This window comes from Zonotrichia albicollis, chromosome 1 (genome assembly GCF_047830755.1).
Source record: "Zonotrichia albicollis isolate bZonAlb1 chromosome 1, bZonAlb1.hap1, whole genome shotgun sequence".
Taxonomy (NCBI): domain Eukaryota; kingdom Metazoa; phylum Chordata; class Aves; order Passeriformes; family Passerellidae; genus Zonotrichia; species Zonotrichia albicollis.
Genome location: NC_133819.1, coordinates 116,263,787 through 116,278,528, shown reverse-complemented (window position 1 = coordinate 116,278,528; position 14,742 = coordinate 116,263,787). Strand labels below are relative to the sequence as shown.

Sequence of the window (14,742 nt, the reverse complement as noted above, 5' to 3'; positions counted from 1 at the left end):
ACATGCCAAAAATGCTTAGGGAATTAAAAACAATCTATCAGGTCCTGACATTGGAAACACATCTTAACAGGTACTGAACTATGGGACCTGAGCATCCAGTGGCTAAGTCATGGTGATACTTAGTGCTGGCATGTTACTATTCCAATGAGAATTTGTCCCTCTTCTAATGTTTGAGGAACACCAAAGCTGCTGGTGTATTTGCTGTGTAGTTTGTAAATACTTTGAACAGATGTTAATGCACCACATCTCAGCCCCTCATCCTCACAAAACAGGACTTGGCACTTTTCCCAGATGAAATGAATAGGGCACCAGTGGGTAACAGTTTGTCACTTTTACAATTCCTCTATTTTTAAATCTGCTAATACAAGGAACTAGAATTCCATAAATCTCCATTAGACAGTAAAAATTACTCAAAGGAAATGCACATAGTAAATGAAAATTCAGAATGCCACTTAGTCTTCTGTGTTCGGGATGATAATACTTCTTCTTGACTGGAATCTCCTTTGCCCCAGCTGTTTGTCTTCTGCAAGAATAAAAAAGGAAAAGTCAATTTTGAGGAACTCTGGCTAAGTGGTGTTTGTCCTGTTTCCTTCAGAGGCAACACAGGACACATATGACTACTATGAGCAATGCACTAGGGTTTTTATAAAGACCACTCCTCTCCTAGAAGTTGCAACGTGTGACTGAGGACAAGTTTGTGTAGGCTGCAATTGCAGTGACATACCTACAATTGCTAAAGCAGCTCATACTGCCAATGAAAACTTAACCATAGAATTACAGAATACACTGAGTTGGGAGGGACCCATCAGGATCATGAAGTCCAACTCTTGGCCCTGCACAGGACACCTCAAGAGTCACACCATGTGCCTGAGAACATTGTCCAAACTTGATTGAACCAAGCTTCTTGAGCTTTATGCTGTGACCACTTCTCCAGGGAGCCTGTTCCTGTGCTCAGCCGCCACCTGGGTGAAAAATCTTTTCCTGAGATCCAACCTAAAACTCTCCTGACTCAGATTCATGCTGTTTCCTTGAATCCTGGTGAGAGTGAAGGGATCAGTATCTGCCCCTCTGCCCCTCCACTTGCCCTTGTGAAGATGTTGAAAAGTGCAATGACGTCATTTTAGAATTCTACAGTAAGCATTGAAAGAAAGCAGAAAGATCAGACTGTTTACAAGCATGTTACACTACTCCACTTCAACAGCTGGGGTACATGGGGGATAACTGATGGTTTAATATCAAAATATTAAAGCAATATCAAAATGTTCTGGTGGAAAAAAAAAGAAATAATATGAGAGCTTTTAAGAGAATACGGCTCCAACATCATGACAGGATATTCTTGTTTTTTACTCTAAAGTGAGGATGACTGTTCTAATCACCATGCAAATGCATTTATCCAGCTTAGACCAACCTTAGCTCTCTATTTGCTTTATCCATGCTTCTTGTGACACATCTATAATCAAGATGAAGTGGTGGTGAAGCCAGGTGTAATAAAACATCTACCACAGATTCACATAAACAGCACTCCAGAGTGGTACTGGGTACACTGTTCCAGAAAAGGTGCCAATATCTACCCAACAATAGATGCCAAGTGCTTTTTTTGAAGTAAAGGTAGGCCAAAATACAATACAGCCCTCGTAAAAAATGCTACAGACTAGCAGTACACTTATACAGCATAAGTACTACAGAGAAGCAAAAGTGGCAGCACTTACAAAGCTCCTCAAACATGTTCTTATGACTTGAATGACCTTGGGTTCCTTTGAAGACATCCAGTGGGACGTTACACAAAACAAACAAACAACACCAGTCCCAGTTCTACACTCCTGGAATTCTGACAGCACTCAAAAATCAGTCCAAAAGTAACATGTGGCAAGAGTGTGACATTCTCATCTGATACAAATAAGCATAGTTCCATTTCTAGACTAGAATCAAGAGTAATGACTCCATCTGTGTATTCTCAGACACAAGACACTGAAAGATGAAATCTGAAAGTCTTAAAAATAGTTTCTCTACAAACTAGTTTTAGTCTTTCATAATGTAGGCTAGTAAAGTGAAGCTGTCCGGTGAATTTTGTTTCAGCAAGTTTTATTCAGCACGTTTCTTAAATATCCAAAATCTTCATACCAGGTGGGGAAAGGGGATGTGTCTTCCATCTTCTAGCCTCCAACGCCAATCATAAGGTCATTCTCAATGTTAAATACTATTAACTTCCAAATATTAATGCAAAGCTCATATTTAAACCTCTTTAAAATTAAATAACTGGGGTGGTTTTTTACACTTTGTTGTCTTAAGTGAGCCACTTTAAAAAGAGCTTTTTCTAAAAAGAAAGCAGCAGCCAGTGTCACTGTTTGACTATCATTATCCTCCTAAATATACTGCTTTAATACAATAATACTGGAAAGTAGGCATATTATCGATCATAATAATGATTTGCCAAGCAAATGCCTTCATATTTTTTCTGGTGGAACTAAGTGTCCTCTCATCATACAAACTTTCCTTGAAATTGTGAATGGTCAGCAACTCACAGTTCAGAGTTCTGCTACCTAAGGATAAGCATATGGTTAAAAAAAACCCTCCAAAACAATGCTGCCCTAAGGGACTTATGTGAATATATAGCAGAAGAGCATTTCACTGAATTAGCAAACCAAATACTCTAGTCTGAGTAGAGCCAGAACTCATTTTTTAAACTGAAGTGTCATTCATTCCCTCAAAAGGACACCACCCTGAAAGGGTCACACTCAGCCGGTGAAGCCACTTGCGTGCAGCATGGCTTCAAACAGGCTGGGTGACCTCTTTACATCAACCGTGCCTTTAGGTGCAGGTTTCAGCACGGACTGATAACCACCTCATGTGTATAAATACTTTTTTAAAACAAACAAAAAACAAAAACACAACAAACAACCCACGGAAAGTGCGTGGGAGTTAGGGCGTTGTCTCGAGGGCCTCCACCCGACAAACTACTCCGTCCTTTGAGCTTTTGACCTACTGCGGTCTCAGGAAGAGCCCACGGGGCATAAGCGTCCCACGGCCACAGCTTTCCTTCCCGGGGACGACCCCACAGCTCCGAGCCGGGCCCGCTCCCCCCGCCCGGCTGAATCCCATCCCGGCAGCCGACAGCCCCGGGCGGAGCGCGGACAGCGCCGCACGCCCAGCCCGGCGTTCTGCGGAGCGGGCACCGGCCCTGCCCCGGGCATCCGCTCAGCCCCGCGCCGGGGCGGGCTGCCAGATAAAGGCAGGGCTGTCTGTGAAGGCAGGGCTGCCTGGCTCCTCCCCGCTCTGCTCCCTTCGTACCGCTCTCGCCCGCCCGCAGAGCCGCTGGGCCACGGTGGGAGGCGGAGGTTTCCTGCCCGTCCTTCAGGCCGGCAGGAGAAGGTACCCCCAGTGCTGGGGCGCTGTGGGCCGGGCGGGCGCCGGGGGACGGGACAGGACAGGGTGTGCGGGCACTCGGTGGGAGGACCGAGGGCCATGGGCAGCCGGGCGCTGCGGGGCAGCGGTGCGTCCTGGGCAGGCGGCCTGAGGGCGGTGAGCTGGGCGCTGCTGCTTGTGGGCTTTCTTATGGTGCTGCTTGGCTTGGTAGGCGCGCTGTGCCCAGCCACAGTAAGGTTATCCAGCGTCCCCCGGGGGCTGAGGAATTTACTGCTGCGCTTGGGCAGCCTCAGCTACAGGACTGCTGTACTTCCGTGGGATCGCAGCTCTCCCGGTACAGTGAGAAAAATGCATCCTTGCCAAATGCGGCTCAGGTGATTGCATGATCAACCTTTAGTCCTCCCACTAGCAAGGGTGGTGTGCGTTCAGCTGCCAGCCTCAGTCCTGGCCCTGTGATTGGGGAGCAGTGATGGTCTTTAAGACTCTCTCAGGTCTGCGAGAGCCTGTCGGTGGTGAGTGTTGGCATGTACCAACAAGCCTTTGCTGGCCAAATTATCTACACTCGAAATCTGTCTGATAAAATGTGGCAGCTGCTCTCTGGCCACAGAAAGAAACCACTTTCCCAGGCATTGTCCTGGGGGAAAGTCTGTGAGAAGATCAAAGAATGAGAAACAATTCTTACCTTCACTTGCTGCACGTGTTGTTGTGAACATGTGGAATGTGTTGTGGAGATTTGTTTAACAAAGGGTGGTTTCTTAATTAGCCAATGGTGATGGTGTTTGGATTGGTGCACCAGTTAGGCACAGGTGTATCGTAACTGTCTATAAAAGCAACGGGTTTCTTAATAATTAAATATATAATAAAGAGATTGATCAGCCTTCTGAGTATCATGGAATCAATGCTAACTATTACCCAGCTAGGGGCCTGCAACCACAATAAAATGTTGTAGAGCATCAGATATTTCTCTACTGCATAAAAGCCCTCCACACTTATGTCTCTGTGGATATAGGCATACTAAAAAAAACAATACAAGGCATCAGAAGTGATTTGAGATATGTGCCAAAGGCCCCCTTGGTTAATTAACTTGTAAATACATCCCTGCTCACTTTAGTTGACAAACCAAAATTGGCCAGGTGAGCGGCCAATTTAATTGTCTGTATGGATATGCTTGGTTACAGTAGCTGGTTTAATTAGCAATACTGATGCACTGAGTGAGATTGGAGGCCTAGTCAAATTTGGGTTAGGGGAGAGATGTGTCCGTGGAAATTAAGCATCTTGTTGAAGGATGCAGAGTTGATCTTCTAATAGGAAGTCTTCTGTGGTCTGCATGCATAAACAACTCTGCTTTGTTAAGTGATAGGCATACTTTTCTGAAAGATGTAATGTGCCTCTGACCTATATAAGCTTAATTCTTACTTAAAAAATTACTGTCATAAATTTTCAACTGAGTTCAAATTGTGTATTGCCTCTGAAGGCAATTGCCTCACTTGGTTTTCCATAGGGATTAACTGTAACATCTTTATCTATGCCAGAGATACCAGTCTCCTTTCATGCAAATGGAGGGTTTTATATTAAGTGCATAAATTAGTGCAATCAAGTTAAATTCAGAAGCTGAATTTATTTTAAAGACTTGTTTCTTCTGTTTTAGACTCAACAAAGAACTTGGGCTTCCAAAAGCTTGCACTTTTTTATGTGCGTTAAATTTAATAACGTTTTTCTTTTATAACTCTATTTTTGCTTAGAACTGTAATATCGGTACAGAGAGCCTGTTACAGGAAATGCTAATATTCGCTCTAGAAAAATGTTTCAGTGCTGTTTTGGTATTTGTTTCACTTCTTACTGTAATTACTGCCTCTGTGCACATTTTGTCACATTTTAATGAGAATGAAGAATAGAAAGTACTCAACAGGAAGCACTCACCCCCTGCCTTTGCCAGAAAGAACTTGTTTTCCTACCCACTATGTCTGTGGCAAATGTTTTTTCTGTTACCAGAACAGTTTTAAGATGTTCCAATGTTTCTGCCAGAAAACTTTCTGAAATAACTAGCTCTGCTCTAGCAGATGCCTGTTTCTTTTCAAGACTGGCCTAGTTTCCCATGTAGAAAACCCGAGGCTCATAGTAACACGTGTATGTTCGCATGCTCAGTTTCATGAACTTTGCTCAGAGTAGCAGAGACCCGAGTTACTTATCTCCTGGCACTTGTCAAACATGATTACCTATACACATGGATAGCAAAGTTAACTAGGAGATGTAATCAGGCTGGGTATGTCTAAAGGTTGCTAAAGATGCTAAATGTCTATAAGTGCTAAAGGTTGAAGTGTAGGTGCCAGCATGCTTTATCTTTAGCTGAGAAAGAAGATGTTATTGCTTCATAATGTTGTTGGTCAAAGATTAAAACCTGTTTTAAGCAAGGATTAATTTCTTGCACAGCTGTTGTATGCTGGAAAATGAAATAACATTGCTCCAAGGATTTAAGGCCTGCTTGGTGTTGGCTTTACTGGGATGTGTACAGATTGTGAGGTTAAACATGTACCTGAGATGGTATGATTCATGCCTATGGCATTTGCTTAATGCAGGGAGGTGAAGAAAAGAAACTCAACAGCTTTGAAGTGCATTGCCAAAGAGCTTTGTTCAACTGCAGAGGCAGGTTCCCCTCAATAATGGTACTGCAGGTAGCTGAAAAGTCAGTAGTGACACACAGGTATTTACCTAGCGTGCTTAGGAGATTTACAGGCATATTGTCTTCTGAAGCTCCTTATACTCATGGTTTTTCAGCGTAATTGGGACTGTGACTTGTTCTGCATATGATTTCATGGTGACGGGAGTGCCTATGAAGCAAAAAACATTGTGGTCCTAAAAGGAGAATTTTTCCTGACTTATAGTACTAGTGTGTGAGCACTGAACTTCTTTGATTAAACCATAAGTTTTGATTTGTAGTTGTCATGCATTTCTGTTTGAGATGCTCAGTGGGCAGATTTTTATTAGTAGTAGTAGTATGTATTTATGTATTTTAGATTTTTGTCCACATTCTGTCAGAGCAGAGAATGAAACCCGTGGCATGAGGGATGGGGAATTTCTAAAGCAGATGAGGGCAGGTGTTTCCTATTGCTGCTGAATGGTAAATGAATTTTATGCTGCATCCTAGAGGAAAGTAGAAGCAACCTGGGGACAGAAACAGGACAAATGAATTACATATGCAGGTGTATGCCTGTATATTTCTTTGAACCAATACTCAAAACCAGGGTAGAGAATATTTAGAATGGATCTGAAAATGTTTTTGCAATGTTGATGTTTGTGTTTTCTCTGTGGTTTACCCTATCTGGTAAATGTTTTGGGGTTTTTTTAATCAGATATCTGAAGAAATAGCCTGAAGATGAACTTCTTCCTGGAAACATTAAAAGTGATTGTACTTCTTGTTTACTACTTACTGGAGTCACTGGTGTTCTTGGTTGTTCCTGCACGGAAGAAGAATGTTAGTGGTGAAATTGTATTAATAACAGGAGCGGGAAGTGGCATTGGAAGACTCTTAGCAGTGAAGTTTGCCAGCCTTGGAGCCACGGTGGTCCTCTGGGATATTAATCAAGAAGGGCTCAAATGCACAGTAGGACAGGTCAAGGAAACAGGAGCAGGAAGAGTACACTCTTATGTCTGTGACTGTAGCAAAAGACAGGATATCTACAGAGTAGCTGACCAGGTAAAGTATATTTGTGGCTTATTCCAAGATGAGTGCAAGCGTGGGTGTAAGATGCATGAATAAGTTTTCTGGTAGATTCAAAGCAAGAGATTAAAGTTAATTCATTCTGAATGTATTGCTTCCTATCTATTTCAAGAATTCTTGTTTTTAGAGTTGACTTGTGTATCTCTATTCCTTAAAAAATAAAAAGAGCTGGCTCTTTTTTTCAGTAGCTCATTTTAACTGAGTAGCTTCTTATTTATTCATTCAATGACCAAGCAGGTCCTTAATCGTGAAGTGCGGAAAATCAATTTATTGACGCTAAAGCAGTATTTCAAGTTCTGGCAGCCTTTTACCACAAGACCATACATTGTAAAAAGGATTAACTGCTTAGGCAATTTTCAAATAATTCCATTGCTGTGAAGAGATTTTGGCAGACTTACTTTATCTAAATTAATAAATGTATATTGATGTCTTAAATATTTCTTTCTTTCATTTCTGAGGAGCTTTGTAAACATAGCATGTGGTTAAATAATTTGGGCAGACTAGCAGTGTTGCCAAAAGCTAATATTGTTAAACAGTTTCAAGTCTAAGAACGTGTTCTCATTCACTTAAAATTTGCGAAACTTAACTGTTGAACTAAGAGATTTCCACAGTGAGTCTTGCTTGGGGATGATTTTTTTTTAATAAAAAGTTCAGCTGTCTTCAGGAACATCTTTTGGTTGAAGTAATGTTTTATTGCTCTTTAACAAGCTCTAGCTTTCTGTCTTTTTCTGTCTGTGCAAAAATGACTATGATAGGCTTTCTGATGAGGCTTGTGTATGAATTGCAGCTCATTAGAGGCTGGTGCTATTGGTTTTGTATTCCCGTAATGCTGATCAGCTTTGGTCCCCCTTGCAGCTGTTAGACCAGCTGAGCTGGACATCTGCTGTCCTTGCAGAGAAGTTGCATGTCTCTCCATAGGCCTGTAGCTGTGCTTCCTGTTGAACTGGGAGAGCTGGAGGAGGAATATTGTAGTGTGAAGGATACTGGAATGAAGCAGATGAAAATTAACCTTTAGGTTTGAGAACTTGAATTGAGGGCTAGCACTCTGGGCCCATGGAGAAAAGCAGTGGCTGAGCCATGCTGGTGAAACTTGAAAAAGAGAACTGAGTGTAGATGTGTGTGACATGGGTTCAGGATGATTCAAACAGAGCTTGCAGGAACAAAGAAGTTGCAGTAGGGTCCAGTGTGTGGTCCCTCACTTAAAACCTTTTGTCAGCAGTTCAGCAACTGTCAGATTCATTAATAATCCTCATGCTAATCTGCATGGAAGAAAACACCTTACTACCATTATTTCAGAAATGTCATGTCCTGCTGATGATGTGGAATCATCCAATCTTACCAGTTACAAAAACACTTTAGTACAGGTGGTGCTTGGTGCCACTGCTTAATTCATGCAGCGTAGTAGACTTTGGTCTTTAGTGTTCGTATCTTTGAGAAATATGAGAGCATGGTTCCAGGTCCTGTTTCCTCTTCTGGTGATTCAGCTTTATGCAGGCTTGGAGTTTTGCAAGACTATGGTCTTGCAAACTAAATTTATGCTGGTAGGGCAGGGTATGTTTGAAAATTTTGCTCCCAATGAAACAGTTCTATAGCCAAAATGAAATGTATGTGGATCTTTAATATGTGCTTCATCAGCCACACAGAGACAGCATGAAAAAGTTACTTCAGTAGGAAGAAAACCAAAAGGCTCTTCATGTATCAGGTCATTGTTTCTTTCCTGTACCAACAGATAAAGGACAGCCTTTTGGCTATTAAAACCTATAGCTTAAAATTTTTTTCTAATGTCTCTATTCCAGAAGTGCCCAACTCCTAAAGCTTAGTTAAAAAAAATAGACAAGATTAGAACGCTTTTAAGGAATACGAGGAAGTTAAACTAGAATAAAGGATAGGTGATAAATTATTCTTTAATTCTTCACTGTGTTACCCATTTCATTTTTCCCAGGTAGCTCAGATCAATGACTTATATCTCAAATTCTATATTAAATATGTTCATTCTCCTTTGGAGAGCTGACATAATATCTTGCAATCAGCTGGCCTACACTTGTTCTCTCAGATGGGTCTGTTCATGAAGGCTCTCAGTCTGGAGCTAAAATGAAAACTGTACCTCCTCTTACTGAGTTTAATGTACATGTATTATTTCTTAGCCAACTTAATTTCTGGGGTAGAGCGTACCAGATTCTAGTCCAGAATTACTCTTTAGTTTTAAGATGTGTTTACTGTAGAAAAATACTTGTTGTATTAGTTAAGCTTTCTCCATTGAAGACTTATCTGGAACATTTGTCCTCAGAAACAGAGGTGCTGAAAGCAAAGCTTGTGTGGAGCTGTTGAGCTCCACAAATCCGAAGAAAATCTGTTTGAGAGCTCACATTTAAAAAGGCATCAGGTGAGACTGCAAGAACCTGAGGTGTTTGGATCCATAACAAGTTCAACTTATTTAAATGTGTAATATTTCTGTTAAGTTTTCATAAATAATACTTGGGAAGAATGTTTGGATTTATTGCACATTCTCTTGATGCTTTTTGTTTTAGGTTAAAAAAGAAGTTGGTGATGTCAGCATCTTGATCAACAATGCTGGTATTGTAGTTGGGAAGAGATTTCTTGATTCTCCAGATTCACTTGTAGAAAAAACCATGGAAGTGAACACAATGGCACACTTCTGGGTAAAACCTGTATTTTGCATATACATACTAAGACATCCTTTTAACATGTTTTCAATGTATTTTGCCTTTTAGAATTGAGGAAAACATATAGACGTCTTTGGAAGTTCAGTCAGAAATTAGACAAGAAAGTATTTATTTGCTCTGGAGTGGGTCAAATTTTTTTTAAAAGCGTGGAAGAATGGATTCTTTGGGGATCTCTAGTGTAGGCAGGTAGAAGCACTTCACATTTAGGAATTCTCTTAAGAACTGAAGTCCACCATCTGCTAAATTCTGAGGCTAGACATAAGTTGGTGTCTCATTATTAACTGACATGAAGCAGGCCCACGTTAATAGTGGCTGCCCCGAGAAATGTTCAGTTCTACTTCAGTTCTTCTGTTCTGTAAATGTTCTAGTTGTTCTGTGGCTGTGATAATTCTAGTAAGAAACATACATGTTCTGATAATCCTCTTGATAATAAGTGAAGCTTTTGTCCAGAATGAGTAACCTGGTGTGCTTTTTCTTCCTTTCAGTGAAGGCTGGTCACCTATATGGTGTTTCTGTCATAAAGACTTGTATAAAAAATACTAAATCATGTGTCAGTTTATTTAGAAATAAATTTAATCATAAAGATGTAATGAATTTAACGGAAGGAAATCTTTGCCATTTCACAAAATTTGCAGTGAGCACTTAATTCTCATTTGAGAGAAACATCATTACTAGATTAAGCCATATATTTAGCTTTCATCAAGTTACCATCTGTCTTGGGTAGTACAGGTAGGGTAGGAACTCGCCGTTTAAATGGTTGAAGGTTGGAGTTCAAACAGCATGCAGTTCAAGCTGGACATACATACACACATCTTTCCATAATGGAGGGGGAAAGCTTATTTAAACTGTTGGGAGAATTTCTCTAAAACCATCAAACACCTTCCAAATATTGTAGCTTACTTAGTAAAATGTTACATTGCAGCTTTGATTTACTTTGCAGACTTACAAAGCCTTCCTCCCAGCAATGATTGCCGCCAACCACGGACACTTGGTTAGCATAGCAAGCTGTGCAGGACTCTGTGGAACCAGTCAGGCTTCAGGTAGTGTATTGAAGAGGATTAAAGCTAATATTAATTGAAGTAATTAATTTGATTTTAAACTGTGCAGCCAATATCTATGGGGGGGGAAAAAACCTAACTTATTTTGAATTTTTGGATCTTTCCATAGAGTTAAAACCAGTAGTCAGACTTTGAAACCAGCTGCCTTTAAACAGATCATTTCTTTACAAAGCATTTTCCAGAAGCTCAGCAGTGCTGTGAAACAGATTTTTCTGCCAAGGCAGAAGGATCTAGAAGCCATGTAGAGCTTTGGAAGCTGAGAATCTCAATGTTGTTAAAATTTACTTGCAGGTTTCTGATAGGAGAGAGGCCACTTTAGATTTAGAGGGAGCTCAGAAGGCATTTCTGGAATATGTATACAAAGAGGGCAGAATATGAAATAAGGTGACACAGCAGTAAAGGAAATCTAGCTCCAAGAGAGTTTCAAGTTGAAACCACATTAGAGACTCTTGAAAATGTGAGTTTGAGGCATAATAAGTGAGTGCATGGATTTAAAGAAAAAATGGTATGTAAAACAATTTCATTTACCATTGTTCGTAGAGAGTGAGAAAATGGTAGCAGAGATGTCATGAGAAAGTCTGTCTGCCAGTCTAGAACAACAGTTGATTTAGGAGAGGAAAGAAGAGGAATGAATCAGATCAAAAGCAAATTTTAACCTAACCCTAAAAACCATTCCTATTCTGATGTGAAGTGGTTTAGTATTAGACAATAAAGTTTAATTTTTAAATTTAAATATTTAACTGCAATTAATGTTTTATTTTACAGATTACTGTGCAAGTAAATTTGCAGCAGTTGGTTTTGCAGAGTCAATTGATATAGAGATGAGAAGTCTGAGAAAGACTGGTGTTAAAACCACAATTGTGTGTCCTTACGTCATAAACACGGGAATGTTTGATGGTGTTAAATCCAAGTAAGTAAACTCTTGTGAGGTTTTGATGAAAGTTGCATTTTTAGCATGTTATAAATCCTTATTTCCTTTATGAAAATCATGAGCCAGACTTTTTTCTGCTTGTATTGTTTTTAAGACTTCAGATGGGTGTTATCCAGTGACTGGGCAACTCAAAAGGCCTAGGTACTTTACTATTCATTTAAGCTGAAATGTGAAACGTAATTGGTGGCCTTTCCTCTGCAGAAGGCAAATGCTCCATTTGTCCTCTCTGGTTTCTAAACCCCCATTCTCCTCCTGAAATTGATGGTATAGCTTTGCTCAGTATGCATGTATAATGACAAAGTTTGGGAGCCAAATACAAGTCTGGTGTGTCCTAGTATGAGGTCTCTGGTTTTGTCTTATGAGAGGTCATACAGGGGAGAAATAATCATGTCAACTCACTCTAACATACTGAAGATTCTGTTGTTCATAGGACTTGTGGTATTTATTTCTTTTTTTAGTTGAATAACTGTAAAATTGAGATTTCTTTGAAGAAAATGTGAATCCAAAGCAATTTGTATGATAGAAATAAATATTCTCTTTTTCAGGTGGCCACGTATGATTGCTAATCTGGATCCGGAGTACGTGGCTGAGAGGATAGTCAGTGCTGTTCGGCAGAACCAAGAAGTTTTGCTTATGCCACGCATCGCTTATCTTTTACCTTTTCTAAAAAGGTAAGTTATGTTTCTTTTCCCATCTCTCTTTTCTCTTTGGGTATGCTTAAAGTATAAAAGAAGCTTCTACTTGCTGGTTTGAATTTTCATTAAGTTATGCACATTTTTGGAAAGGTTTTGTTGGTTTGTGTCTGTGGGTTCAGTCTACCCTTGGGCCATAGAGCAATGGCAGAAATGTCTAACTGTGCCTTGCTGACTCCACTGGGGTGCAGTTTTACAGGGGGCTGTAGAGACTGCCTGCTTCTCCGTAACTGCAGTCAGAGAATTATTGGTTGGAAAAGACCTCAAAGATCACCAAGTTCAACTGTAAATCCATCTGGTGTGTTGCTGTAGCATTTGGGCACTTTTGACTCTGTTGCAAGCCAGGCTGGAATACTGATCTGTCTATAATTCAGGTTGCCAAATAAGTGTAAAGGATATTTTGAGAAGACCAGTGGGTCTGTATTCTAAATAGTATACTGCCTTTACCAGTATTAGCCAGGTTAAACTAATTCTGTGATAAAACTGCACAACTCTTCTGATATCTCTTTGTTTCTTTTTGTCTTCTTCCATGTCCCTACCTTGCAGCTTCCTACCAGTGAAAGCGCTAGTTCTCCTTTTAGAATACTTTGGACTCGATGATATGATGAATACCTTCAAAGGTCGACCAAAGAAGGAGTGAAAAAGCACAAAATTCAGAGACCAGCAGCTCTAAAGTGGGTGTTGAAGTTAGTTAAAGGTGGTGGTGGGAAAAGTTTGCTTCACTAACAGCTGTGAACTTTGTGCCTCATTTCTCAATAGTAACAAGATTTTTAAGAGTTGCTTTTCAACTGGCTCTTAATCAACAGCTTTAATCTGAAATATTGTTTTTGAATTGTTTTCTTTTCACCTCATTATGAAAATACATTAATTGAACTTATTTGCATTGGTTTATAACACCTTAAAAGGGATCCTGCATCACAAAGCAGTAACTGGCAACTTTGGGGGGAAGAAAAGACCAAGAAACCACATATATTTAGCAGGTATCCAGAAAAACCTGTAGTGGATCTGACTTCTTGCTGCCATTCAGTGAACCATGAGGATGAGCTGTACTGCTGGTGCCATTACCATTCCCTGGTAAGCTGAGGAATTCAAGAATTTCCTCAAACAACAGATTGTAACTCTTACAAATGGAAATTTTGGGAGATTAAAAATATACACTGTGTTGGTGAAAAAAACAATGACATTTATTAATTTTTGGAGGTATGCTCTCTCAACCCACAGATGACAATGGATGTTGGGACAGGGATAGGGAAGGATATGTAAATTAAGGTAAACTAAGCATTTGTACTGCTAATCTACTTTGTGCCTCATTTATTTTAAAAGCTAATACTATGACTGCAACTTTGTAACAGAAGTCTTTATATCTTTTAAGTACAGTATTTTAAGAACTATTTTAAATTGTCACCTCCTAAGAAGAATAAATTTGTATTTATAAAGCATGGGTCTGCCAGTCTAGGTGGGCTGTTCAATGTCTCATCAAAAGAGACAATGAACTACTAAAAGCAAGGGTGTTGTGTTGTATAATAGGGGTTTCCCTTGGGATTGTTTCAGAAAGGAATGATGTTGACAGAACTGAATGGTATCATATATCATTTGATATTTTGCTTCTCTGAGTTGGGTGACAGACTGCCTTGTGTCTACAGAGACTTGGTTTACTTTCCCTTTACTCTTAGGACTGTCCATTTGTTTTGAGCATATGCTGTGGAGGTGTTGTCCTTTTTGACAATGGATGCTTAGAAAGCTACCTTGACTTTTTGTAATCCAAAACAAGAAAAAGGAAGCTTATGTGTACATGACTTCTGTACATGCTAAGTCCACTTCATCTCTCAGTTCTCTGCTAGCAATTGATATAGCAATTGGAACAGTATGGAGAAAAGGGTGACTTTTTTAATGGGGAGTCTTTTTTTCTTTCAATGATGGCCTATAAACTACCTAATTTCCCTTGACTATACAAATAGTAAGGTTTATTAGCAGAGAGCTACTTTATATAAAAGTGCCAAGTATAGAGCTACTTTACTACTCTACCGATGAGCAAGAAACACTGAGTAAAACAAGTGTGTTAAAAATCACCTTACCTTTATGATGGATTGATGAGAGCTAGAGTTCAGAGTGATGAAGAAAAGATTTGTTTCAATCTCCTTTCAGATCTTCAGCTTCTCTTCCTCAAAATTTTTACTCATTTTACAGTACACCTCAGGAAACAAAAGTTAACCAAGTAAAAAAGAGATTGTCTCAATGTGCAATCCGTGCACACATTGCAGTGTTCACAAATTCTATCACTAATAACTATGTGGTG

General features: G+C 39.9%; 1 protein-coding gene across 3 annotated transcripts; it reads left to right on the top strand.

The window, feature by feature from the left end:
• The first annotated feature begins 3,230 nt into the window (after positions 1-3,230).
• Positions 3,231-13,883, top strand: SDR16C5 (short chain dehydrogenase/reductase family 16C member 5). Of its 3 annotated transcripts, none has more exons than XM_074551228.1 (8): positions 3,231-3,369; positions 6,714-7,057; positions 9,610-9,741; positions 10,706-10,805; positions 11,589-11,733; positions 12,300-12,425; positions 12,993-13,120; positions 13,427-13,883. In XM_074551228.1, the coding sequence occupies exons 2-7, from the start codon at positions 6,737-6,739 to the stop codon at positions 13,084-13,086; spliced, it is 918 nt and encodes a 305-aa protein (XP_074407329.1). In that variant the 5' UTR covers positions 3,231-3,369; positions 6,714-6,736; the 3' UTR covers positions 13,087-13,120; positions 13,427-13,883. The 3 variants fall into 3 exon arrangements, with proteins under 3 accessions (XP_074407329.1, XP_074407335.1, XP_074407323.1); XM_074551234.1 differs by having other exon boundaries at positions 13,424-13,883; XM_074551222.1 differs by having other exon boundaries at positions 12,993-13,883.
• The last annotated feature ends 859 nt before the right edge of the window (positions 13,884-14,742 follow it).